This window comes from Mobula birostris, chromosome 24, assembly GCF_030028105.1.
Source record: "Mobula birostris isolate sMobBir1 chromosome 24, sMobBir1.hap1, whole genome shotgun sequence".
NCBI classification, from domain to species: Eukaryota; Metazoa; Chordata; class Chondrichthyes; order Myliobatiformes; family Myliobatidae; genus Mobula; species Mobula birostris.
In genome coordinates, this window is record NC_092393.1 from 37,954,889 (window position 1) to 37,981,578 (window position 26,690).

A 26,690-nucleotide genomic window follows, 5' to 3' on the forward strand; every position below is an offset into this window, starting at 1 on the left:
TGTATGTTGTTTGTCCTTTCACCTGCAAGGCCAAGATAGTTGTCCTAACTTTGAGAACAGTGCAGGAGTAAGTGCAAAGAGATCACTGGAGTATTATAGTCCGTCCATTCTGTCTGCTAATGTTTAATGTTCTTCTCTCAAAGTTGGCCTATTTAAATTTATTTGCAAACTCTTGTATTGGAACAATTGGGCTTCAAAATTACCTTCTGCCACTTCAATTTCTTCTGCTCAGCCACAAGTGCAGCAATATTCTCTCGGGCTACAGCTACCTCTGTTGGTTCCATGACATCAGACTGGTCATCTCCTGTGTCTGAATCTTTCTCACTATCTTCCTTATTGTACACCTCCTTGTGATTCTCTTCTCTCCATTTCCTGGCTCTTCTTGCCTTTTCCTGTACCCAGCTGTAGGAATAAGAAGGTGACAGACCATAGATGGATTTGTTTACTGAAAAATTATTAAGATTTGGACAACATAGTTCACTCAATGCTACTTTACTGTGTATTCCATTGGCATCATTGGTTCAAGAAGGCAGCTCATCACCACCTTCTCAAGGGCAACTTGGGATGGGCAGAAATGCCGGCTTAGCTGGCGACACCCACATCCCGTAAATGAATAAATTAAGAAATCTTTAAAGTGGAACTAAAATAGTGACTGTATTTTAGTAATGATCAGCTTTAATCTTTCCCTTTTCCCAGCCTATTCTCTTCTTAAATTATACGTACTATTCACTCAGAAAAGTAGGAGACAACCCATTATTTCTCCCTCCAAAATGTGCTGACTCCAAATGGGGTTTGATTCTGTGAGTGCGCTGCCTCTTTGATTGGCAAGTAACTCCTCAGTAACACGTAACAGGTGCCAGATCAGTGACCAAGGGCAGCATTGTAACAATCCAAATAACCATTCACCAATGTTCACACATGAGCATAGGACAGTGAATACAGGACATGGATTTTCAATACAATTTGAAAATGACTTGATACGCTTAATGATTCAATCAAATCCATGAATAACATAATTGAAAGATTCAAAATGCAATTATCTCATTTGACACAAAGCTGGAAAGTAATTTCCCGCAGAACAAAATTTCCCATATTTCCTTAACCATCAATGTAAGGTATTAATTTGATATAAATGGAGATATAGGAGAGACTACGGGTGCTGGAAAACTGGAGTGAAACACACAGTAGATTGGAGGAATTCAACATGTTAGGCAGCATCTATGGAGGGGAATAAACATTCAACGCTCTGGGCTGAGACCCTTCATCAGGCCTGGAAAGAAGAGGTCAGAAGCCAGAATAAAAAGGTTGGGGGGAGGGGGAGAAGCATGATAAGTAATAGCTAATAGGTAAATCCAGGTGAGAGGGAGACGGCAGGTAGGTGGGGAGGGGGAGAGAATGGGAATGGTGTAAGAATCTGCGAGGTGATAAGTGGAAGAAAAAGATGGAAACTGATAGGAGAGCACAGTGGAAAAAGGAATAAAGGGGCCAAGGTGGGGGGAACCAGAGGGATGGACAGGTCATGAGAGAGCACAAGAGGGGAAAGAAGAGAGTTAGAGGGACTGGTGGGATACGACCATAAAACCTAGGTGCAAATTAGGCCATTCGGCAAATCGAGTCTGCTTCACCGTTCCATTATGGCTGATTTATTATCCTTCTCAACCCCTTTATCCTGCCTTCTTTAAATATATCCAATGACTTGACAACCTCCACTTTAAAAATACCCAATGACTTAGCCAACATAGCCATCTGTGGTAACGAATTCCGTAAATTTACCACCCTCTGGCTAAAAAAATTCCTTCTCATCTCTGTTCTAAATGGACGTCCTTCTATTCTGAGGCTGTGCCTTCTGGTTCTAGACTCACCCACTATAGGTAACATCCTTTCCACATATAATCTATCTAGGCTTTTCACTATTCCGTAGGTTTCAATGGGATTCTTCCCCCCCGCCCCACTTCATTCTTCGAAACTCTGGTAAGTACAGGCCCAGAACCATCAAGCGCTCCTCAAACATTAACCCTTTATTTAGTGGGATCATTCTGGTGAACCTCCTGTTGGCCTGAGTGAACGACAGGTTCAAATCAGTGAATTCGAACGAATTGAGGACAATGGAAGCAGGCTGACTAATTTGTCTTTGTTCTTGTCATGTGCTCTGGAATGGATGCTGCCATTTTGTGAAGACACTCTGTTCTCCATTTTGTGAGCTTGAATTGCTTGGCTTGAGCAGTATTTGACAGAAGACACAATGATGATCCAGGTAATCTGCTAGACTAGGGATCATTTCAAAATAAGTTATTTGTGAGATGTTCTTTGGTTGGATATAATGGCAGGTTTGCAAATGTTGTGATTGGTGTCTGCCTGGAGTGATTCGAGATGGTTGCTGATTGAGAACAACGAGCCACAAATTACCGACTGTCACTTGCTGGGAAGAGGGCAATAAATGAATGCTGGTTTGGAGCAGAGCCAATAACAAGGTGTTAAAGCTCAGACACATGACCTGTGGCCAATAACACTGGAATGCGATATTCGAATTGATAAGGAATGGATATAAAAGAGGACACTTTGTGTGTGCTGGCAGCGGTAACTTCAAAGAATAACCATCACAGATACAAGCAGGAGTGACCCTGCACAGAACATATGGTGAGTGAATCGGGACTACAAGGGACACCTGGCCAATGTAGACTCCTTTGTCCAGGTAATACCTTTGCTATTCTTTGACTATTCAGGAGAGTCAGGGAAACTTCGTGGGTGTGCACACTGGGTATTTAGAATTCATGTACTTGTTAGTTTAGACAATACAGTTAAGGTACATGTCGCTAAATACAGATCTTTCTGTGCCTCTCTGATTATTATTACAGGGCTGTTTCTTATAACACTCCTCTGGACCCTCTCCAAAGCCAGCGCATCTGTTCTTAGATAAACGGCCCAAAACTACTCAAATCCTCCAAGTGTGGTCTGACCAGTGCCTTACAAAGCCTCAGCATTACATCCTTGTTTTTATATTCGAGTCCTCTTGAAATGATTGCTAACATTGCATTTGTTTTCCTTGCAACCTAAAAGTTAATCTTTAGTGAATCCAGCACGAGAACTCCCTGACCAGAGAAGGGAAAACAGAAAAGAGTGGAGAGACAGAGGGAGGTGTTTGCTGGAAGTTAGAGAAATCATTATTCTGGTCAGCAGGTTGGAGAGTACTGAAATAGGGTATTATTTTATTTATTTAGTTACTTAGAAATGCAGCTCAGTAAAAGGCCCTTCTGTCCTGGTAAGCCTGCACTGACCAATGAAAAAAGTGACCAATTAACCTACATCTTTGGAATTTGGGACTTCTCCGAGGGTAGAAGTATCAAGAGGTAAAAGGCATGCATTCAAGATGAAGGGGCAGGGGGTGGGGAGAGAAATGTCAAGGTTCATCTTGCATAGACAGTACTGTAGTAGGTACTTGGAATGGGCTGACAAGGGGAGTGGTGAAAGCAGATACCATGGTGACCTTTAAGAAACCGTTAGACACACCAATATGTGGGGAGCAGATGGATATGGACCATGTACAGGCATAAGAGAATTATTTTAATTCAGCATCATGTTTGGCACAGCCGTTGTGGGCTGAAAGGGCCTTTTTCTCTGCTGTACCATTCTGAGTTCTACAACTTAATATGAGGTGTTTATCCTCCAATCTGCATTTAGCTTCAACTTGACAGTAAGAGGAGGCCATGGACAGACATGTGAGTGCAGGAATAGGAAATGGAATTTAAATGGCTGGCCACCAGGAGATCCTAGCAAGGGAACAAGGGGGACCCTATCCCTGTTATGCCAGGGGCCAGGAATGGGACTAGGGAAGATGTACGGGAAATGGAATTAGGGAATATATATGGGAAATAGAGGAGATACAGGCAAGGGTTCGATTGATAGCACTGGAGGGGAAACCTGTTTTCTGATAAAAGGAGGACATCTTGGACATCCTGGAATGGAAAACTTCATCATGAGAAAACCGCAGCAGAGACAGAAGAGTGAGGGAAGGGAATAGCACCCTTCCAAACGACTGGGTGGGAAGAGATGTAGTAAAGACAACTATGGGAGTCAGTGGGTTTGTAAAATATGTCACTGATAACCTGTCTCCAGAGAGATCAAGAAAAAGGAGTGGTGGAGATGAATTTGACAGCAGCATGGAAGTTGGTGACGAAGATGATGAAATTTGGGAGCTCAGCATGGGTGCAGGACACAACACCAATGCAGTCATCAATGTAGTGGAGAAAGAGCTGGGCAGCATTACTGGTGTATGTTTGGAACATGAATTATTCCTGGTAGCCAGCTGAAAGTCAGGCATAACTGGGGCCAAGCGAGTGCCCATGGCTGCATCTTTGGTCTGGAGAGTGCGAGGAGCCAAAAGCGAAGTAGGTGAGGGTGGGTATCAGTTCTGCCAGATGAAAGAGGGTGGTGGTGGAAGGGAACTAGTTAGGTCTATTATCGAGAAAGAAGCAGAGAGCCTTGGGACATTCCTGATGGGTGATGTAAGTGTACAGGGACTGGAGATTCATGGTGTAAATGAAGCAATCAAGCTGGGGAATGGAAAGTTGTTGAAGTGGTAGACAGCATGAGAAACATCATGGGTGTAGCTTGGAAAGGACTGAACCAAGGTGGATAAAATGGAGTTGAGGTATGAGGACATGGAGTCTATATATCTGTCAGCATCACTATAACAATGAACTACCATTGATGTCAAAGGGTTTAAACAATAATTATTGTTACAATAATTGTTGTTTACTTCAAAAACTTTAATAATGTAATTTATTTAACTGGTTGAACTCACCTGAACTGGAAAAACTTTTTAGACTTACCTTCTTTGTTCCTGATTCAAACATTTTACCCTACTGTATCCTTTTCATTCCTGTTTTTGGTACTTGTATCTGTTTGGTTATTCACTCTTGTGGAGAAAACAACCAGGAGATTATGAAATGCACTTACTCTGCAATAGTTAGTAGGTGTCTGGATGTATCAACTTGAATTTGCATGTTATTGCTGTCCAGTTCCAACAGGTTGCGCCGAATTTCCATCTGTTCCCGAAAGGCAGTGATTAAATGCTCACGGAGCCTCTCCATCTCCCGTCTATCATACCGAGATGAATGAAACTGAACTTCAGCTGGAAGAGCAAAAATGGAATAAAAATAAGTTGTGCTGAAACTTAGGAAAAACTATTGTCCACGCATTGCATCCACCAACTACCATGGTCATTGCAGTCTCTATTTTAACAGAGAAACTACTGCTTACAAGCTTATTATCAGATCAACACATATTTCTCAGCTCCTAAAACTTATTTTGTAAACTTACCTATGATGAGCAGGCCCAGACCACTTAAAAGCATGGGGTGGATGGTCTCCAGTGGTATTCAAAAAGGGCTTGGGAATTTCAATACCCTGTATGCTTGTTACAGAACCTTACCTAACTGCTTGAAATGGTCACTCAGTTAAAATAAGGGCCCACGTTTCAATATATCACAACAAGCATTTGGAGCTGCTGCTCCTAAATACTCAAATTCTACATTGAAAATTACCACCCTTAATTTCTTTACTCAACACATATCTACATGGTAGTTAAAGGAACATCACCAGTCTTCATCTGTTTTTCCACTAATTCACAATTCAAACACTTCCTTTAGGAACAAGGGACAGTTGGCAAATAATTTTTAAATACAAGACAGGCAGAGTGTTGCTACAGGGATACTTCACAAATGTAAAAATTATATTTGTGCACAAAATTTATGGATTAGTTATTATATGGGATTTTCCACAGATAAAGAGAATTACTCATGGCAAGTTGACAGATTACAGGAGAAGAACAGAGTATCTGTTTACAACTTTAGAATGTACTCTTCAGATTGACCCATTCACCTTGAACATTGCGTATGTCAGCTTTATCATTTTTATTTTGTTGTATTCGTTGTGCGTCTATCTTCTTCTTCAGACGATGGATTTCACTGCGCAGGTCGGAGATGATATTGGTATACTGAGCAATGTGGTAGGACACGTTCATCAAATTGCGCTTTACCTAGTGAATGAAATAAGGAGCACAGGCAATGATTGGGCGACTCTTATTCCAGAAATAAGAACAAATCTGACAAGATTTCCAAGTACTGCATCTACAACAAATTAATTCCTTCTCATACCATGGTCAAATTCAAATCATTGTTCTTTGTGGTAAGTTGCCACATCTTATTTTTATTTCTTTGTTACTTTTATTTTCGTAGTTCCAGATGAGGAAAGTAATGTGATTAACTGAACACGATGTATACCATTGGTGTGAAACCGCTGCTGTCCCTAATTTGGCAAAAATGACAAAAACTTAGCCAATCTGTAAAATCAATATTATATTAATGTGCCAATTTCATGTTAAAAGCTTAATGATCATTCAAGATAAATTAACCTCTTCTTTATAGCCATGGCTAGGATTTTGAAAGTTGTTTGATTTTAGATGTATTCACTATTAATTGCATTGTTAGATGTTGATCAATCTGCTGTAAGCTCTGTTAATTATTAATGGATGTGTTGTAAATTCGCATCAACATTGTGAGTTATTTTGAGCAAGAAATAAACTAGTAGGAACTAGTGGAACTAAACTAGTGGAACTTAGTAGGTCGTAGCATTTGTGGAGGCAAGAAGATAAACTGATGTTTTGGGCTGAGACCCCACATCTGTCCAGATGCAGGGTGTCAACCTGAAACATTGAACATTTCTTTGATTGCACTGATGTTGCTTAACCCAGTGAGTTTCTCTAGCAGTTTGTATTTCAGTCTGTTTTGTCTCCAAGTGTGGTTACATATGGTCAAAATGCAAGTACTCCACTACAGAGAAAGAGAAATAGGCTTGGTTTCCATTTTATGCAGTTATAGCCCCCAGTTTTGCAGATGAATTGTGTGCTTAATATCTTTTGCAAAGAGGTTGCACTTCAACAATCTAAATATTTACTCAAGTGATAAATGACAGAGGAATATTGAAACTGAACATCTAATAACAAGATGAACACAATTGGTGTTGGAGCCATGCTGGTTGGAGTGGACGATTCGGAAAGGAGATAACGGGACGGAGGAATTCCGATGCCCGTCCTACTTACCCGAGTGTGAGGGTGGATCGCTCTAAGGTGAGGTTGAGAAAGGCTTCTTTGGCGGTGAAATCCCGGTCCAAAGTGAATTGCCAGGCAGCGTGCTCTAGGCCCGGAGGGATTCACCGTGGCAAGGCCAGGGTCCTAACTTAAGGTATAATACACTGTTTGGACAATCTAAATGCTGACCCAGATAGACTGGAAAGGCAAGGTTTTGAGAGTTGGGCAAGCTGGCCCTAGGCGCTGAGCCAATTTGGAGAGATTGAGAACAGCTTCTCTGACAGTAAAATCTAGGCCCAGAGCAATTCACTGCGGCAGGGCCCGGTTCCTAGCGCGAGGTTTGGACTATTTAAACGCTGGCCCAGATAGTCTGGGTACTCTCTCTGTGACACTAAGGCTATGAGACTGCCTCCCACTGCTGTGCTTTGTGTCTGCGAACTATGCTGCGACCTGCCCTGCTAATATGATGAATTGAATACCAAGGCTTTGGGCCTACTCTGGGCATTTGAACTTAAGGATTCTATTTGGTTTGGAATGCGATTGTTGGTGCTCGTTTCTATTGTTTGCATAATTGTTTTGTTTTTTTCTGTTTCTCTGGGGGCACTCGGGGCTGGTCTCACTTTTTAAAACTGAGTTCTTTTGGGTTTCTTGTTTTGTGACTACCTATTAAGCAAACAAATCTCAGGGTTGTATAGTTTATACATTTGCTGATAGTAAATGCACTTTGAAGATGGATATTAAGAAAGCAAAGGGAGGAAGAAATCAATTAATTGAGCTTCTTTCATAACCAAAAATCCAGGAGTGATGGAGGGTAGATGGATTGGAAAACTGAAACCAACCAATGCACAATAAGGTCCTGTGAAAATTTAAGTAACTGTGACTTGATCATCTCTTTTGGCGATGTTGGTTGAACCATATATTTTGGGACTTACAAAACACTCTACCGCTCTTCTTTGCATTTCACCTTGAGATCTGTTACGCGTATTGGTAGAACAGATGGGTTGTTGGTTTACTGTCTTATCCATAATGTGTCATCTAAAATATGACAGCCTTCCCTCAATCTGACATTAAAATGTATTTGAGCAAGTCCAATCAGATTGGTCAACTATTCACCCTAAGTACTTGGCTAAAACAAAACAGCACACATAAAAAATGCTGGTGAACGCAGCGGGTCAGGCAGCATCTATAGAAAGAGGTACAGTCGACGTTTCGGGCCGAGACCCTTCGTCAGGACTAACTGAAAGAAGAGATACAAAGAGATTTGAAAGTGGGAGGGGGAGGGGAAGATCCAAAATGATAGGAGAAGACAGGAGGGGGAGGGATAGAGCTAAGAGCTGGAAAGTTGATTGGCAAAAGGGATACCAGGCTACACGTTCCAAGGAAGGATATATGGCTGTAGTAGCGAGTCTGAGTCAAAATGTGGTCGAAAAGTTGAAGGGCCGAAGAAATTATAGATGGGGAGCAGTGAGAGAGGGTTTCACTAAGCTCCTGTCAAAGAGAAGATTTAAATTTTCTGTGTAGGCACCACTAGAAGAGGCTTCGCAGTAGTGAATTTAAAAATGCAAACACAAGGAAATCTGCAGATGCCGTAAATTCAAGCAACACACATAAAAAATGCTGGTGAACACAGCAGGCCAGGCAGCATTTCTAGGAAGAGGTACAGTCAACGTTTCGGGCCGAGACCCTTCGTCAGGACTAACTGAAAGAAGAGATAGAAAGAGATTTGAAACATTGCGTTTACTGTGAGCTCTGGGACAACTCTGTGGTGCTGATGGATTGTTTCTGGTGTTCAGCGGTGTTGCAGTGTCTACCATGGATTTCCCAGCTCTTGAATAAGAATCTGCCTGCTGTAGCTGTGTCAGCCTAGCCCATGGCAACTACCACACTCTCATTGAAATTTATGAAAAGAAAGAGCAACCAGAAGAATAGCAAGAAGACCTTTCTATTTTCCTTAATTCAGTCAGTTCAAACAAATTTAACATTTTTGGAGATATAATTATTTAATAGCTTGTTTTTAATATTCTTGAATATTTTTGAATGAACTTCAAAATCATTTACTATATTCAGCTTAAATGGCTATTTTGACAGCTACCGAGTCTGGGAGCCTGTGCAGGGCCTCATTCTTCAGCTGGAAACTCGGCTTCCAGGGGAAAACTTCATCCGGGACCACCATAATCCAGGGATAGGCCACTGGTCAGGTCAGCTAGCTCAGCAGTCAGTTGAATATTCAAGCCTCTATATTCAATTCTATGAAATCAGCTTAAATCCTCTAATTCAGAGTCAAAAATACCACCCTTGAGGTGACCCTGATGCCTATTAAGTCATCTTTCATATCGACCTTCGTCTAGTTGTGTATTCAGCTCTTACGTTAAAAAAAGCACGATTCATTAAATAATTTGTTAAATATACATACTTCATGATTGTGGCAGCATCATTATGTTACCGCAGTTATGATGACATCATTTTCACAGTTATCACAATACCAGCTATGAACTGATTGAATGCTAGTTGCCCATGGAGTTCATCACAATAGCACTGTGTTATAAATAAGTTTGGATAATGTCACTGAATGTGAGCAGGTTATAGATTTTAAATGCCTGTATCAGATCTACATCAAAACACAATCCCACTCTATAATTTAATATGTAATATAAAAATGACAATATTTAAAGACTTAAAATATTTTAAACTGTTGCATTGGTATTTTGCTCTTACTCTGGTCTTAATGTTTTTGGCACGGTCTGCGTAAGTGAGAGTATTTCGTGACTCTTCAAAGGAGCTGCTGGCTGGACTGATGTGAGCGATCATTACAGTCCTGCTGTTCCCGCCCAGTGAGTCCTGCCATCAAAGAAAGAGAAACAGTGAGTAACCGAAACCCACTGCTTGCCTGTTAGTGACATTTTTTCTGAACGCAAGAGGTCTCAGAAGGCTGAATATTATAAATAAAATTAGAAAGAAAATCATTGTTATTTAATTGCAAAATGTCTAAATTTAAGGCATGATCTTTAGTTACAATTTACCTTGCTCTCAGTAACTATGTCAGATCTATCCTGGAAAAGCTGAAAGTAGCCCTAAAGCACTGAGGGAAAGTGTTTCATTCGGTAAGGGGAAGTGTTTCATCATTTGCACGTGAGCACTCGCATACCTTCAGCAACCGTGTCAGCTTGCTGTCTCGGTAATTGACGTACTTATTCCCTCCCTTCTCGCTCAATGCATTGATGCAGTTTCCAAGTGCCAACAGTGAACGGTTGATGTGTGCTCCTTCCTTCATTCGCTTTCCACGGTTCTGTGTCTGAGAAATTGCAGAGAATTTTTTTTTGAAAAGAACGAGTTTATTTTGAACTGGAACAAAGGCCTAGACAAGAGAACAGCACAGGAGCTTGACATCAGCAGGGCGGTCTTTGCTGCACTGCCTAAAGATGAAGGCAGTGGGCTAAGAAGGCTGCTTTCCGTTTTCTCTGGACTCTCTTTGCATCCAGTGGATATTTCCATTCTTCAAATGCCCTCTGAATAATCAACCTTTAAAGGTCCAGATTTTTCTGACATCTATGCCAATGCACACTCTAGTTAACACTTGCAGAGATATAGACCATCGTGATCCAGTGACCAGTTCACTATATAAAACGTCTCTGGGACCCAGCAGAAAAATTAAACCTGCCGCAGATTCTGACCCAATGTAGTCGTTGTCCTTCTCTGGCAGAAAATCTGTAGCTGTACGGCTCTGCTCTTACCATAAGAGCTACACTAGGTTTGGTAGGGCTACCTGATGCTGAGAAAATAACTTTTAAGGAACAGTCATGCAGTAGAACTCTAGGAAGGAAACTGGTGCAGCATGATAGTGCTGGAGATGATGCAGAGGAGACCCAGTGGACGCCAGTCTGGACTGGAGGATTTTAAATGGTGGAATCAAATGCAACATTTTCAGAGGCATTTCTACAGACACTTAAACAGGCAAGGCAGAGAAGGATACGCAAGAAAGGGGTGGACAAACTTGGGCTGTTTACTCTGGAGCACCAGAGGCTGAGGGGCAACATGATCACAAAGGTCAGGAGAGGCAAAGACACGATACATAGTCTTTTCCCCAGGGTGGAACTGTCAAATACTAGGGGTCCCAGCATTAAGGAGAGAGAAGAGACAGAAAAGGAGTTGGTAAGTTTATTTTAGCACAGAATGGTAGGTGCCTGGAATACATTGCCAGTGGAAGCAATGGAAGGCAATATTAGGAGGCATTTAGACAGGTACATGATGAATAAGCAGGGAAGTAAGGGATTATAGACCATGTGTAGGTACAGTGTCATTTAAATTGTCATCATGGTCAGCATAAAGATTGTGGGCCAAAGGGTCTGTTCTATGTCCCAGATGGTCATATGTTCTATATGGTAAGTGTAGTTGGCAAAATGATCAGCATGAATATGATGGGTAATAGGGCCCATTCCTGCCCTGTATGATTCTATGACTCTAAATCAGTCTTGCCTTGCAGAACACCAGTTGCAAAAGAGAAAACAGCATGTTTAAAAAGAAAATCACTTCCATTTAAAGTTAATCAATCTAATATTTTAATTGGTTTTTCCTCACTTCTGATGACCAAAAACATTCAGACCAGTTCTCTTTTTAGAGAACTGAGCAAGTCTTTTCAGCAATTTTTCTAAATAATAAAATAAACCTATTTTATAACCACTAGATGGTGCATTTGAACCAGAGAAAGCAGCCTGCTCCTTCATTCTCTTAACACTGACACAACAGTACAGTTACAGAGCTTAGCTCCAGCATTATGTTAAAAAATGGCTTAAATCAATACATACTACAATCTAAATATTAAAATATTTAACATAGGAAAGGATATCCTCCTGCCTTGGCATGTAGTCATCATGTTTAAACAGGCAGAGTTATAATTGCTGGCTCTGAGATTCAATAGAACTTAAGGCAGCATTATATAATTTAGAAATTAAATTGGCATTGCGAAAAACCCCAGTTGGTAATAACACACGTTAGCACTGTAGTTCATTGCAGACGATTTCAAAAATATAGCAATGATGGAATAGATACACCACTGTGAACAAACAAGTAATATGAACAGTGTGCTTATCAGCAGATGCTTGGTCTAAATCATGTGCAAACATTAACACCTTTTGCCCACATTAAATGGGACTAGTATACATAAGTATGATTGACATAGACATTAGCTTGATTCTGTTCTGTACAAAGCCGTGGCTTTAATTGGAAGAATGAAAACCATTAACAACGTTGATAATCATGGTTACCCGGTAACTTCTTGACAAGTCTTTGCAGGATAGGAACCAGGAAAAATATCATAGATTATAACTTCTGTTAGAAGTAGAAATGGGTTTTTTTTTAGGTGTAAAAGATAAACATTTTTTTCCTAAAATCTTTATTTCTACCACTTTCGAGTGTTTCAGCTGTGGCTCATTTGGTAGTACTCTTAGCCCTGATTCAGAAAAATATTGAAAATGATCTCTGATCATTATTCTACATTGACTTTTCAATCCACTTTATGCAATTTTTCTTCACTCACTGCTCTTTCATTTGGAAATTTGTGTCACAGAAGGCAATGGTCATGCCATTAAATCTTCAAGAAGGAGGTACAGTAGATATATTTCTGAAATCTGAGAACATCAAGGGATATGGGGAAAATAAAGGAACATGGTACAAACACGAGGAAATCTGCAGATGCTGGAAATTCAAGCAACACACACAAAATGCTGGTGGAACGCAACAAGCCAGGCAACATCTCTAGGAAGAGGTACAGCCGACGTTTCGAGCTGAGACCGTTCATCAGGACTAACTGAAAGAAGAGATAGTAGGAGATTTGAAAGTGGGAGGGGGAGGGGGAGATCTGAAATGATAGGAGAAGGCATCCCTCCTCCTCCTGTCTTCTCCTATCACTTCGGATCTCCCCCCCCCCTCCACTTTCAAATCTCTTACTATCTCTTCTTTCAGTTAGTCCTGACGAAGGGTCTCGGCCTGAAACGTCAACTGTACCTCTTCCTGGAGATGCTGCCTGGCCTGATTAATTTTTCTCACACTGTTCTTCACAGAAGTTCACTGCACTGTGTTTCATACATTTCAGCATGATAAATTTAGAAATATTTCATTAGCTATAATATGTCTTGGGACATTTTGAAACAGATGTACAAGGTGTAAGGTAAAGGTATATCTTTATTTTTAACTGTAGTGCAATTCCATGAACTCTGAGGACCCACGTGTACCTTGTTACTAATCACAATATTCTACCGATGCTGAAAATCCAGAGCAATGCACAAAAAAATGCTGGAGGATCTCAGTAGGTCAGGCAGCATCGATAGAAATGAATATACAATCGACATTTCAGGACAAGGCTCTTCATCATTCTTCAGTCTCGGCCCGAAACATTGATTGTTCATTTCTCTCCGTAGATGCTGCCTGACCTGCTGAGTTCCTCCTGCATTTTGTGTGTGTTGCCTTGTTAATAATATTTGGATTATAAAGGAGTTTGGGGGAGCATTAAGGGCATGATAACTTGCCTCATTATATATCCACCTATCACCAAAGGATAGATTGTTGTTAGGATCAGAAAGTCTGACAGAATCTGCAAAACCTGGTTATAATGTGTTGACCACTGCTCTGCAAGAAATTAACTCAACTGCAGTTCACATTGAAGAATACATGCTTAACAAGATGTGACTATTTTCAACTAATCTAAAAGCAAACAAAACAAACAAAAAGCAGTTTAAAACCAAAGCAAAACGCTGCAGTGATTAGCAATCTGTCGTCAAGTCAAACTCCCTCATTTCATCCTCTCCACCACCTGCTGCTATTATCATTTTATTATCCATCTATTTTTCTCCATGGTAGTTTCCACATTCTTAGATATATTAGTCCTTGTAAAATATTAAGCCAACTACAATTGGAGGATTCATATTTTTCCATTGCAATTGATACCTACTGTACACTCTGAGAAATTCACCTGCGATAAATCCACTACTACGAAAGAGATGACATCCAGTGATATATACAAACAAATACTTTTGCAAGGACTTTCAGATAGTGCTTTCCAGCTTGATAACATCCTTCAGGTATACATTCTCTTCCAAGTGGATTGAATTCACAAACTGCTGGCTACTTAGCTGATAAACCCCAAATTATTCTTAGGGAACTGAGGACCTGAGCCCTTGCCCTTTAATGTGGCCTTTCCAAAGACGTTAGTGGACTTGCTACAGCAACTTAATACTGGGGTCAGAGAAGGTGGATTCAGAGCCACTTTGACAAAGGGTTTTCTGACCTCATATCCATCATTGTTGTTCCTTTTCGCACATTGAGGCACATTCAACGGCATTTTTGCCATTTCCGTAGTACTTGACTGCATCTTACGAGGCCAGGTTGCTAACTTGATGCTCAACCCAGCACAGATGGAAAGAGTGCAAGGAGCCGGTCGGATTCAAACTCAGGACCATTCACCTCAAATGCTGATGCCACTACACCATTGGCTGGCTTATCCGATATTGCTAAAGTTAAATTGCCAAATAAAAAACTCACAAATATATATTAATTTTTTACAAAATTCCAGAGTTTACTTGTTCCTGAATTCTGTTTATCACCAGAATGACTTAAATTGTTTCACAGTAATAGATTAATTGATTATATTTGGCAGATAGAAATTCATTTTTAATTATCAAGCCTGAATACTTATTTTACCACCTCAAAATCTGTCTTTAAATTCCTCCATCAATACAACCATACGCTAAAGAGCAATGCATCACTTGCATGCAAGTTCTTTTCCAACTATTTTAGCATTACTTATCCCTGATCCCTGCTCTGTTTAAGTCTTGTTCTCCAATGATTTCAACTAGGAACATTCTATGAACATCAATTAAAAACAAGAAAGCAGTAAAAGCTTTTATACAATTTCATATGAGGTTAAAAACAAAAGCTGGGGCAGTACGATGGTGTAGCTAGTAGAGTTGCTGCCTCACAGCAGTGCAGACCCAGGTTTAAAACCATAAGGCATAGGAGCAAAATTAAACCATTAGGTCCATTAAGTCTGCTCCACCATTTCAGCATGGCTGATTTATTATCCCTCTCAACCCCATTCTCTTCCCTTCTCCCCGTAACCTTTGACACCCTGACCAATCAAGAACCTATCAATGTCCACTTTAAATATTCCTAATGATTTGGCCTCCACAGCCATCTACAGCAATGAACTCCACAGAATCACTACACTCGAGCTAAAGAAATTCCTCCTCATCTCTGTTCTCAATGGACATCCCTCTATTCTGAGGCTGTGTCCTCTGACCCTAGACTCTCCCATTATAGGAAACATCTTCTTCACATTCACTCTATCTAGGCCTTTTAATATTCAATAAGTTTCAATAAGATCCCACCTCTTTCTTCTAAATTCCAGTGAGTACAGGCTCAGAGCCATCACACTCTCCGCATACGTTCACACCTTCATTCCCTGAATCATTCTCGTGAACCTCCTTGTGATCTTTTCCAATGCTAGCATATATTAACTTAGATAAGGGACTTAAAACTGCAAACAATACTCCAAGTGCAGTCTGACCAATGCCTTATAAAGCCTCAGCATTGATTCTTTGCACTTATATTCACATTCTCTTGAAATGAATGCTAAAATTGCAGTGGCCTTCCTTACCACCAACTCAACCTGCACATTAAGCTTTAGGGAATCCAGCATGAGGATTCCTAAGTCCCTTAGTACCTCCAATATTTGAGTTTTCTCCTCATTAAGAAAAAAGTCCACACCTTTATTCCTTCTAACAAATTGCATGCCCATACACTTCCCTATACTACATTCCATCTGCCACTTCTTTTCCTATTTTTCCAATATGTCTGTCTTTCTGCAGACACACTGCTTCCTCAACACTTCCTGCCCCTCCACCTGCCTTTGTACTGTCCACAAATGTGGCCATAAAGCCATCAATTTCATCATCCAAATCATTGACATATAACGTGAAAAGAGTGGTCCCAAACTGACCACTGTAGACCACCACTAGTCACTGGCTGCCGAACAGAAATGCCCCCCTTTGTTCTCACTATTTGCCTCCAGCCAGTTAGCCAATCTTCTACCCATGCTGGTAGTTTTTCTGTAAATGCCATGGGCTCTTATCTTGTTAAGCAACCTCATGTACGGCACATTGTCAAAGCCTTTTAAAAATGCAATTAACAACATTCACTGACTCTACTTTATCTATTCTGTTGTTATTTCTTCAAAGAAGTCTGGCAGATTAGTCAGACAAAATTTCCCCTGAAGGAAAAAAGACTAATTTCGGCCTATTTTATCATGTGCCTCCAAGTAACCTGAAATCTCATCCTTAATAAAGGACTCTAACATCTTGCCAACCACTGAAGTCAGGCTAACTGGCCTATATTCTCCTTTCTTCTGCCTCTTAAAGAGTGGAGTGACATTTGCAATTTTCCAGTCTTCCAGAACCATTCCAGAATTTAGTGTTTCTTGGAAGATCATTACTAGTACCTCCACAATCTTCAGCTACCTCCTTCAGAATCCTGGGGTGTACACTATTTGGTCCAGGTGACTTATCTATCTTCAGACCTTTCAGTTTCCCAAGAACCTTCTCCCTAGTAATAGCAACTACCCTCTTCTGCCCCTGACACACTCGAATTTCTGACACATTCCTAGCGGCTTCCAAAGTGAAGACCGATGCAAAATACCTATTAATTTTATCAGTCATTTCTTTGTACCCCATTATTACATCTCCAGTGTGGTTTTACAACAGTCCAATGTCCATTCTCATCTCTCTTTTTCTCTTTGTACATTTGAAAATTTTTGGTATCCTCTTTTATATTACTGGCTTGTTTACCTTCATATTTCATCTTTTCTCTTCTCATGGCTTTTTAGTTGGCTTCTGTTGGTTCTGAAAAGCTTCCTAATCCTTTAACTTTCCACTAATCTTTTGCTGTATTTTATGCCCTCTCTTTTGCTTTTATGCTGTCCATGATTTCCCTTGTCAGCCACAGTTGCGTCATCCTTCCTTTAGAATACTTCTTCATCATTAGGATGTATCTATCCTGTACCTTCCAGAAATTCCAGCCATTGTTGTTCCGCCATCATCCCTGCTAGTGTCCCCTTCCAATCAACTTTGGTCAGCTCTCTCTCATGCCTCTGTAATTCCCTTTATTACAGTATAATACTGATAACATCAGACTTTAGCTTCTCCCTCTCAAACTGCAGAATGAATTCTATCATACTATGTATGATCACTGCCTCCTAAGTTTTCCATTACCTTAAGCTCTCTTGGATGACCTGGGCTGACCTTGGATGAGTTTGCATACTCTTGTTGTGACTCTGTAGGATTCCCTCCTGTGTTCTGTTTTTAACCCGTATCCCAAAGACATGTTCACAACTCTATTTCTGATATTATTGTCAATAACACCTCTATTTACTCTCATATTTCATATTAAAGTTGAGCATATCAATATTGGCTTTGCTACGAAGTATGAGTCTATGAAAATCTCTTCAACCATATCCCCCATGAGAACATTTCAACTTAAAGATTTTTTTAAGTTATTTCCAATAACTCTCATGCAGATCTATAATGCCTTAACAACAAACTTGTAGGAAATAAATATTCTTAGGAATATTATGGTGACGTACCTGTGAAGCTCTCTCAGAACCCGCAAGATCAATCATGAACAGGCGTCCGATTCGTACCTCCTGCAAGATGTTCTTGATGCGACTCTTCTGTCTAACTGTCACCTGGAGGACAGCATGAGATCGAGAGGAGGTTTTGTTGGCTGCTGTGGGTTCCTGTGTTCTCTGCTTGTTCCCTTTCATCAGAAGTTGCATTATCTGCCAGAAAGAAAGGCTGAGTATGCATCATGTAGGTAGTATTTCTTGTGTTTGCTTGTCCCACAAAATTAGCCAATCTGAGCTAAAACAGTGGCATATAATAATAACTGAAAATCACACTGAACAACCTTGAATATTGAACTTCTATTTATTTTCAGCATTTGGACAGTTCTTCATTGTAATATAGTTAATTACATAGTCAAGGTGGCATGGTGGAGCTGTAGCTGACACTGCTCTTTGCAGTGCCAGGGACTCAAGTACAATATTAACCTTGGATCTGTCTCTTTCCCACATTAGCATCTGCTGTGTGCTCTAGTTGCCTCCCCCACCCCAAAGAAATGCTGGTGGGTTAATTGGCTCTTGTAAATTAGCCTTTTGCCTAAAATAATGACAAGAAGAATCAAAGGGAATTTGATGGGAGAGATGAAAGGTTGCAGAGTATAAGGGCATAAGGCGACAAAAAAAAGGGTTATTGCTCTGTTTGCTGGCCAGAATTGATGGGTCTAGGAGTGACTCATTATAAGATTAAGACATCATACTCATTCTGAACAAGGCATTAGTTATTTCGGGTTCTATTAAGACCATGAATTATTTCACTATTTGCTTCCTACCATAATCATGCCCTTCAATTGCTTCAATAATGGCAATGATAACAAGTACTTATCTTTATAGTAAAGTACTATCATAACAAGTGTCTGCATGATAACAAGCACTTAAGTGGAAATACTGATCCACTGAAGTGATTTTGATATGCATCTGCTGGAAAACAGAGCCTAATGTTTTTGATCTTTTACCCCCTTTAAATTACGAGGGGAAAAGGCTTATTTGACTTTTTTTTTAAATATTTGAAAGTGAACAGGTAAAATAGTTTCAGGTAAGGAACATATTAAGCTATCAAATGCCATCAGATTCTTCTAATTAATAGAACTTGATCACGAAAAGGTCAGACACAAAGGTGTAGAAATCGATGTGCTTAGCCGTGTTCATTTCAGTTTGAGGTGTCTGAACATCAGTTATTTGTGATTCGAACATGACTGGCCACCCTGCTAACTGCCTTTTCCTAAAGCTCCCTTCTGGAAAGTGCTATAGGACTATTAAAACAAAACATCTTCACGCCGTCTAAAAAATTCCTTCCTTGAGGTAGCCAATTTGATCAACCATTCTAGTCACCCTGCCATCCCCATCTATCTATTACCCCCAACACAGCATTGCACTGTAGACACTTCCACCTACTTTTTATAATGCTGTTTACTTTGTAAATACATGCTGGTATTTATCTATTCATGCACATTTTGTTCCATATCCATCCTTTAACTTCTAACTTTATTAGATTTTTAAATTTATATATAATCTTTACTTTTTATGTAATTCTTTTTTCTTTATAGTTATTGAATGCTGTTTTTGTTGCATTGTCACACCCTGACCAACACATCACAGCAAATTCCCAATACATGTAAATGTATATGGAGAATAAAGTTGATCCTTGATCCTTTACCCCTGATCTCTGGTGTTTATCTTACTTTGGAAATTCAACCAGGCATTTCTGGTCACATACAACACTGGGAAATGATGCAAAAATATGTGAATCATTATGTTGCAGCTTCATCTTAGAAATTCGGTCACATGCGACTATCTTCCCTGAGCCGGTCTCAGCCCAGGGTTGGGAACCTTTTTCTGAATCAACCCCTCGCCTTCCTGCCTTACTCACCCTCATAGACCCTTGTCAACTGCAGACACTTTAAACCATTTTTTATAATGTATACCCTCATAGTACATTTACTTTGTCTACTGTTAGCACCCCTGACAACTTTAAAATTTGGTCTGATTTACAATTTCGCAGTCACTCCCGACTCAGGCTCTGACTTCTGCGCCTCTTCCAGCTCCAGCTGCACTCCAACCCCTGACTTCTGACCAAGGCTCTTGTCATTTCGCTCTACCTTTACTGCAGCTCTCTGCTGACGACAATTCCAGAATTATTCAAAACTGTTCTATTTGCAGAGCACGATGAAAAATGTGAAGGAAAATTGCCATTCAATAGCATCCAAATGTGCCATCTCGCCAGATTACACTCAACCTACTTCAGAGTGCAATGCAGTCATATGTAATGCATTTCCTGTTGCATAGATCATTATGCTAAATGTTTCTGTAGCATATCATCAGAGATTAGTTTTGTACACTGACGATCCAGAAAATAATGCAATAACCATTACATCACTGTGCATTTACTCATGAAGCCAGTAAAACGTTATGACAGTATGAGCCTTTAAAAAGCTTTTTGTTGATTTACCTGCTGACCTCAATGATCTAACTGAACTGGTTTTGACTGACAATTGTTGCTTTGTCATTGCAGCTTCAGTAAAACGAATGATATGTATTTAATGCCAGGTGTTAAATGTAATATTTACAGCAGAAACAAATTAAACCACAGACAGAAAACCTGTAAAGTTAGTAGCTAACATCCATTACAAGCCTTATGAGCACCACAACTACCTTGACTACTCTTCATCTCATCTTGCTTCCTGTAGTCACTCTACTCCATCGGTCTAATTCCCCTCCCTGTCTTATTTGCTCTAATGTTAAGACGTTCCGAACAGGTGGCTTTGTGGTGTCTTCTTTCATTCCAGTTATGCCTCCACCAGAGGCATATGCCTCTGCTCCCAACCTTTCTCCTCCAGGACCAAACAAGGAAAGAATTCCCCTGTCCACACATTTCAACCCTCCAGCCTCCACATTCAACCAGTGGCTCCATTTCATTCGGGGTTTCAGGAGTTTTGGTATGTCACCAAAAACCCTTACAAATTTCTATAGGATTTCTATAGATGTGCTGCGGACAGCATTCTGACGTTGCATCAGAGGCTGGTATGGAGAATCAGAATCAGGTTTAATATCACCGGCATATGTTGTGAGATTTGTTTTGCAGCAGCAGTACAGTGCAATATGAAAAAATTACAAGTTGCAATGAGAAATATATTAAAACTTAATATTAAAATACATTAAAAATTATATAAACCTTAAAAATATTAAAATATACATTGCAATATATAAAACTATAACTTACAATAAGAAATATATATACTGTATAGATAAATTAAATAAGTAAACTTTATGTTATGTCTCAGTCTAAATGTGCAATGTGCAATTTATAGTAATTTATAATAAATAGTGTGTACAACTGGATAGTCAACATAACATAGAAATACAGTTGTGTCAGCATGAGTTAAGCAGACTGATGGCCTGGTGGACGAAGATGTCCCTGAACCTGCTGGTCCTGGCTTTTATGCTGTGGTACCATTTCCAGGATGGTAGCAACTGAAACAGTTTGTGGTTGGGGTGACTTGGTTCCCCAATGATCCTTCGGACCCTTTTTACACACCTGTCTTAGTAAATGTCCTGAATATTGGGAAATTCACAGCTACAGATGTGCTGGGCCGTCCACACCGCTCTCTGCAGAGTCCTACGATTGAGGGAAGTACAGTTCCCATACCAGACAGTGTTTCAGCCAGACAATGCTCTCAATTGTGCCCCTGTAGAAAATTCTTAGAATTTGGGGGCCCACACCAAATATCTCCAACTGTCTGAGGTGAAAGAGGCACCTTTGTGCCTTTTTCACCACACAGCCAGTATGTACAGACCACGTGGGATCCTCAGTGATATTTATGCCGAGGAACTTAAAGCTGTTCACCCTCTCAACCCCAGATCCATTGATGACAATAGGGGTTAGCCTGTCTCCGTTCCTTCTGTAGTCCATAACCAGCTCCTTTGTTTTTGTGACATTGAGGGAGAGGTTTCCATCTCAGAACATCTGCGTTCTGTTTCCCTTCCTCTGCCAATAACCGGTATCTCTTCCATTTTCCAGACATCTGCCCTCATCCCATTTTCCTGCTGCCATAACAAGGATAGAGTTCCCCTTGTTCTTACCTACCACACCATGAGCCTCTGCATCCAGCACAACTTCCACCATCTTCAACGGGATCTGCTACTAAATACATCAGGGGTCCCCAACCTTTTTTGCACCACAGACCAGTTTAATACTGACAATATGCTTGCAGACTGGCCGATGGGGGGGGGGTGTGTGGGGGGTGTTCAAGTAGCGTTGCCAACTTCCTCACTCCCAAATAAGGGACAAAAGTAGCAGTCAAATACGGGACACTTGTGTTTACCCCGAGAAAGACTACCATGACCATGAAGCCTTGCGCGGCACCTGTGTGCGCATACATGATGTGCGCATGCGTGTATGTGCCGATTTTTTTTTCTACATATCGGATTTGGCTTAATCTTCCCAATTCTACTAAGTGAAACTACACTGTACATACGTTATTTCTACTTTATATAGGCTGTGTATTTATCACATCAATCCTGCTTTTAGTGTTATTGTTATTATGTTAGTGTTATTTTAGGTTTTATGTGTTATTTGGTATGATTTGGTAGGTCATTTCAAGTTCAACAGTGCGTGACAGGGAATGAGGAAAGGTGCAGCTGACTCATATCGTTTCATACCGCCAAATCATATTGTTTCCTCGTGGCCCGGTAGCACATGCTTTGTGTCTCGGTACCAGTCCGCGGCCCGGTGGTTGAGGACCACTGAAATACATCATTGCCTCCCCCTACTCACTACTCGTAGTTTTCTGCAGGGATTGTTCTCCCCATCGCAAGTGACCCACCTGCCCATTCACCATCTCCCTTATCATTATTCAGGGCCTCAAACACTCCTTCCAGGTGAGGCAACACTTCACCTACAAGTCTGTTGAGGCCACCTACTGTATCCAGTGCTCCAGTGCAGTCTCCTCTGCATCTGTGAGACCCAAGATAGATTGAGGGAACACTTTGTCGAGCACCTTTGCTACGTCCGCAATATTTCCATTTCCATTCTAACCTGTCAGTCTATGGCTTCCTCTACTGCCACGATGATTAGGTTGGAGGAGCATCACCTCATATTCCATCTGGGTAATGGCATGAACATTGATTTCTCTAACTTCTGGCAATTTATCCCCACCCCCCTTCATTTCCATTCCCCATTGTGGCTCACCCCTTCCCTTCGCTTCACCTGCCTATCACATCCCTCTTGTGCCTCTCCTCCTTCCTTTTCTCCCATGGTCCAGTGTCCTCTCCCATCAGACTCCTTCTTCTTCAGCCCTTTACCTTTCCCACCTCTCATCTCCCAGATCATCACTTCATCCCACTCCCTCCCCCACCTTCATCAATCACCTTCCCCTCCCCCTAACTTCTTATTCTGGCTTCTTCCCCTTCCAGTCCCAATGAAGGGTCTCAGCCCAAATGACGATTGTTTATTTCTTTCCATAGATGCTGCCTGACCAGCTGAGTCCCTCCAGCATTATGTGAGGAGCATCATATCACATGTAACCCAGGCAACCTGTTCCTAGTCTATACCTTCACAGTATGGTCCGGGTCAATTTTGACCTGGCCCAAGAATCCCCTCATAACAAGTGTCTATACCAAATTTTGAACCACAGATCTATTTAGAATGTATAAATAGCCTATCTGACATTAATAAATGGGTGATTAATCCTTAATTAATGTTTCAGAGATCTAAAATCCATTTCAATAGATACCGGTCAAATTTGACCCGGAACAGCCTCAATGTACCAAAATTTGTAGCACCAGCACAAAAGTATAACATTTCTTAATATTTTAATTTTTGCATGTTTTGGGTCACTTTAGGAAAAGTCATCAAATTTCAGGTAAAAAGAATGACATTTAGGGTGTTTTTATTGCTGTCAAATGTCAAAACGGGTCAAATTTGACCCGAACAGCATGTAAGGGATAATATCCATAGATAACATGCATTGCTTTCCTTTTCTTTCACTTTTACTTCATCAAAAAAAATTATCAGCTCAGTCCATCCTGCTTTTTAATGTTCCCTAAGTTCTGTTATTGCTTCTAAGAAGTTTTCCTGCAGTTCAGATTGAACGTAATGGTTTGTGCTTGTGTTGCACCCTAACTTGAACAAAGGGCATAACATTTGCCTTTTTTCCTATCTCCTGGCACCTTGCCTGTACTTTGAGACTGGAAAATTTAAACAAGTCCTTCTGTGACCTCCACTTCCACAGCTCTCAGTACAAGTTAAGGTTTAATTGCCATACAACCATGAATTCAGCCAAATGAAACAGCATTACTCCAGGGCCAAGGTGCAAAACATGGGACCATCGGTTACACACTACACAAGGAACTTAGCACATATAAGATCAATAAAATAGAAGATATCAGTAAAATACAGTCCAACAACAGAAATATAGTCTAAGACCGAGTTCATGAATATTGCAGAAAGCTGCTGTCGAATACAATACAGCTCGTCTTTGGCTGAGCAAACACTGGGGGGCAGCACCAACTCCAGCATGGATGCCACACCGCATGTGATGGATATTATCTATGGATGCTTCACATCCAGAATTGTTCATGCTGTGTTTAGAGCACAGACTTCTTTATCAGTCTTCATGATAAATATTATCTCTATAACCCTACCTTCTTCAGATCCTCCTCAGGTTATGACTTATGGATGGTCTGTACATACAAGTGAACAGGCTGTTCAGACTGGCGGGATGGATTTGTCCTTCACCTTCCGCTGAGTGGTAATGGGAGATTTCTATATATGTATGTTCTCTTCCCACTCTGACCCGTGACTGTCAGGGGGCTGGGTCAATCTAAGCGGAGTTGGGAGCAACCTTATACACCGAGACAGTGACACCAGCCACTCTTCCTGCAACTGTTTGCTCCGCCGTCACAGCTGCCTCTATGATCCTCTCCCACACAATGTTATTATTAATTTCTGACTTACAAACAGTTTTCAGAAACAGAATTCTATTGTAACCTGGGAGCTGCCTGTACTGACATCTTGAAAGTGTCCCCTTTCTTTGTAAAGTACCATCTTAATATTCGAAGAATGCTTTCTGTTTATTTGCAATATTTACTTCCTTTATTATACTACTACTACTACATCGACTCAGGCCTAGGGGGCCAGCGTCGGGCACGATGACGGACTCTCCACTTCTCCCTCTCCCTCATCAGTGTGTTCAGTTCATCTACATTAGCCGCGCCGCTGTCTCCTAGGAGTGTGTTTACCATAGTCTTGGGAGGGTGCCCAGGGTTCATCCTCCCGTGCTTGGGCTCCCATATGATGACTAGGCTGGCAGGTAGCTTGGGGTGGCGTAGACAATGCCCCGCTAGTTGCAGTCTTCTCGCCTCGATTTTAGTGGAGAGCATCGGTAGGTTGTTAATAGAGCTCAACGTTCATCATCTGCTGTTGCCAACTCACATCAAGAGCCATCTGGAGCATTCGTGTATAGCAACCATCTAGAGACTTTCGCATCATCTTGGTGAGTGTCCATGTCTCGCATCCGTACATGAGAATGGACTCTGTGACTGCTATGGAAATCCTCTTTTTAAGCCCTCTGGTCAGGTTCGACTTCCAGATTTCCTTCATGTTGTTCATAGCCCTCCAAGCCACCGCCTCCCGTATCTTTATATCCTTCTCCGAACTCATTATTCTTGGCCCGAGGTACTTGTAGTCAAAGACTTTCTTAATGGTATCATTCTCTATGGTCTTGAGAGTACCTTCGTCGCAGTGAAACGCCATGTACTCTGTCTTTTTATTATAAGTTATATGTTAAGTATTATGGTGCCTACAGAAAACTTCCAGATTTCCCTTTGTCAGTAGTGATTCTCTTCTCATACTTTCTCTCCCTCTGCTTGCCTTATTTTCCTTCCACTTCCCCTCTCAGCTTTCTTCATTCTGCCTAACGCTGAATGGAGTTAACAACATTCCCTTTTTTCTTTCATCACCTCCTTTGTGTCCAATGTCAAGCAGATACCTTAATAAGAAATCAAAGTAAACATTCGTACTTTACCTCTTTGGCATTAATGGTTGACACTTCAGTGATTCCTGCAATCTGGATTCCTCCCTTCGAATCCTCTCGTAGATCTAAGAAGCCAGATAACGGATTCAGTAAATCCCGGATCATCTCATTATAAATCTGTGGAAAAAAAAATGAAATCAATAAGAATATTAGAAAGTCTCAATTTTGATCCTTCAATCTTAACTGAGAGGAGATAAGGTGGTAACAAAATGGGAAAAGTTTGGCCCTCTTTTTTTGCACTCCACCTTCTCAGGAGAATTTTGAATGAGGAGACATGTAGCTACAAGACTGAGAGTGGTCTCTTAGAACTGCAGTGCTCAGGAAATTCTTATAGATGGTGAATCTCTAGAATCACTTTTAGAGGATTGTGGATATTACATTACTGATGATGTTTAAAGAGAAAGTACATGAATGTTTGTAAGATCAGGAAACTGAGGATGACAAGGAACTGGCAGAGTAGAAGAAGATGGGTCTGGGGCAGAATCAACAATTTCACTGAACAGCAGGGCAGGCTTGAGGGGGCAAGTAAATGACTCTTGCTCTATTAGTGAGTTTTCATGTAAGTGAGTGATATCATAAATGTTCTACTCTCAGAAAGTAAGCTCCAGAAATAATGAAGTCAGCACCTAATCTAGAAACTCCTCTTCTGGTGCTCTGCAGACCAAAGATGAAATGATTGTGACCTTTCGAGCAAACACATGGATTTGTGTGGTGGGAGCACTCTTGAGATCTTGCTGCTTCTCTCATGTGAATTCTCTGGTACCAGATTTCAAAGAAACGTTAATCGGGAGGAGGTGGGGGCAGCCAATATGAAATTGAGCACATCGATGTGGTTCCTCTGATTGTAGAGCAGCTTTAATAATTGGCAGAAATGCAAATATACAGCTGAGGCTTTATGAATCACATTACTT

The 26,690-nt window shown here is 40.8% G+C and overlaps 1 protein-coding gene across 1 annotated transcript in view; it reads right to left on the reverse strand.

Annotated features, from left to right (window-relative positions):
* The window catches only part of kif19 (kinesin family member 19), a 204,057-nt gene that overhangs the window by 36,739 nt on the left and 140,628 nt on the right, over positions 1 to 26,690 (reverse strand). Inside the window, exons 6-12 of the mRNA XM_072241976.1 lie at positions 25,771 to 25,896; positions 17,714 to 17,908; positions 10,232 to 10,378; positions 9,802 to 9,924; positions 5,880 to 6,036; positions 4,957 to 5,131; positions 204 to 402 (exon numbers count right to left, since the gene is read on the reverse strand). Coding sequence (XP_072098077.1) covers positions 204 to 402; positions 4,957 to 5,131; positions 5,880 to 6,036; positions 9,802 to 9,924; positions 10,232 to 10,378; positions 17,714 to 17,908; positions 25,771 to 25,896 — 1,122 coding nt within the window. The remainder of the gene's footprint in view (positions 1 to 203; positions 403 to 4,956; positions 5,132 to 5,879; positions 6,037 to 9,801; positions 9,925 to 10,231; positions 10,379 to 17,713; positions 17,909 to 25,770; positions 25,897 to 26,690) is intronic.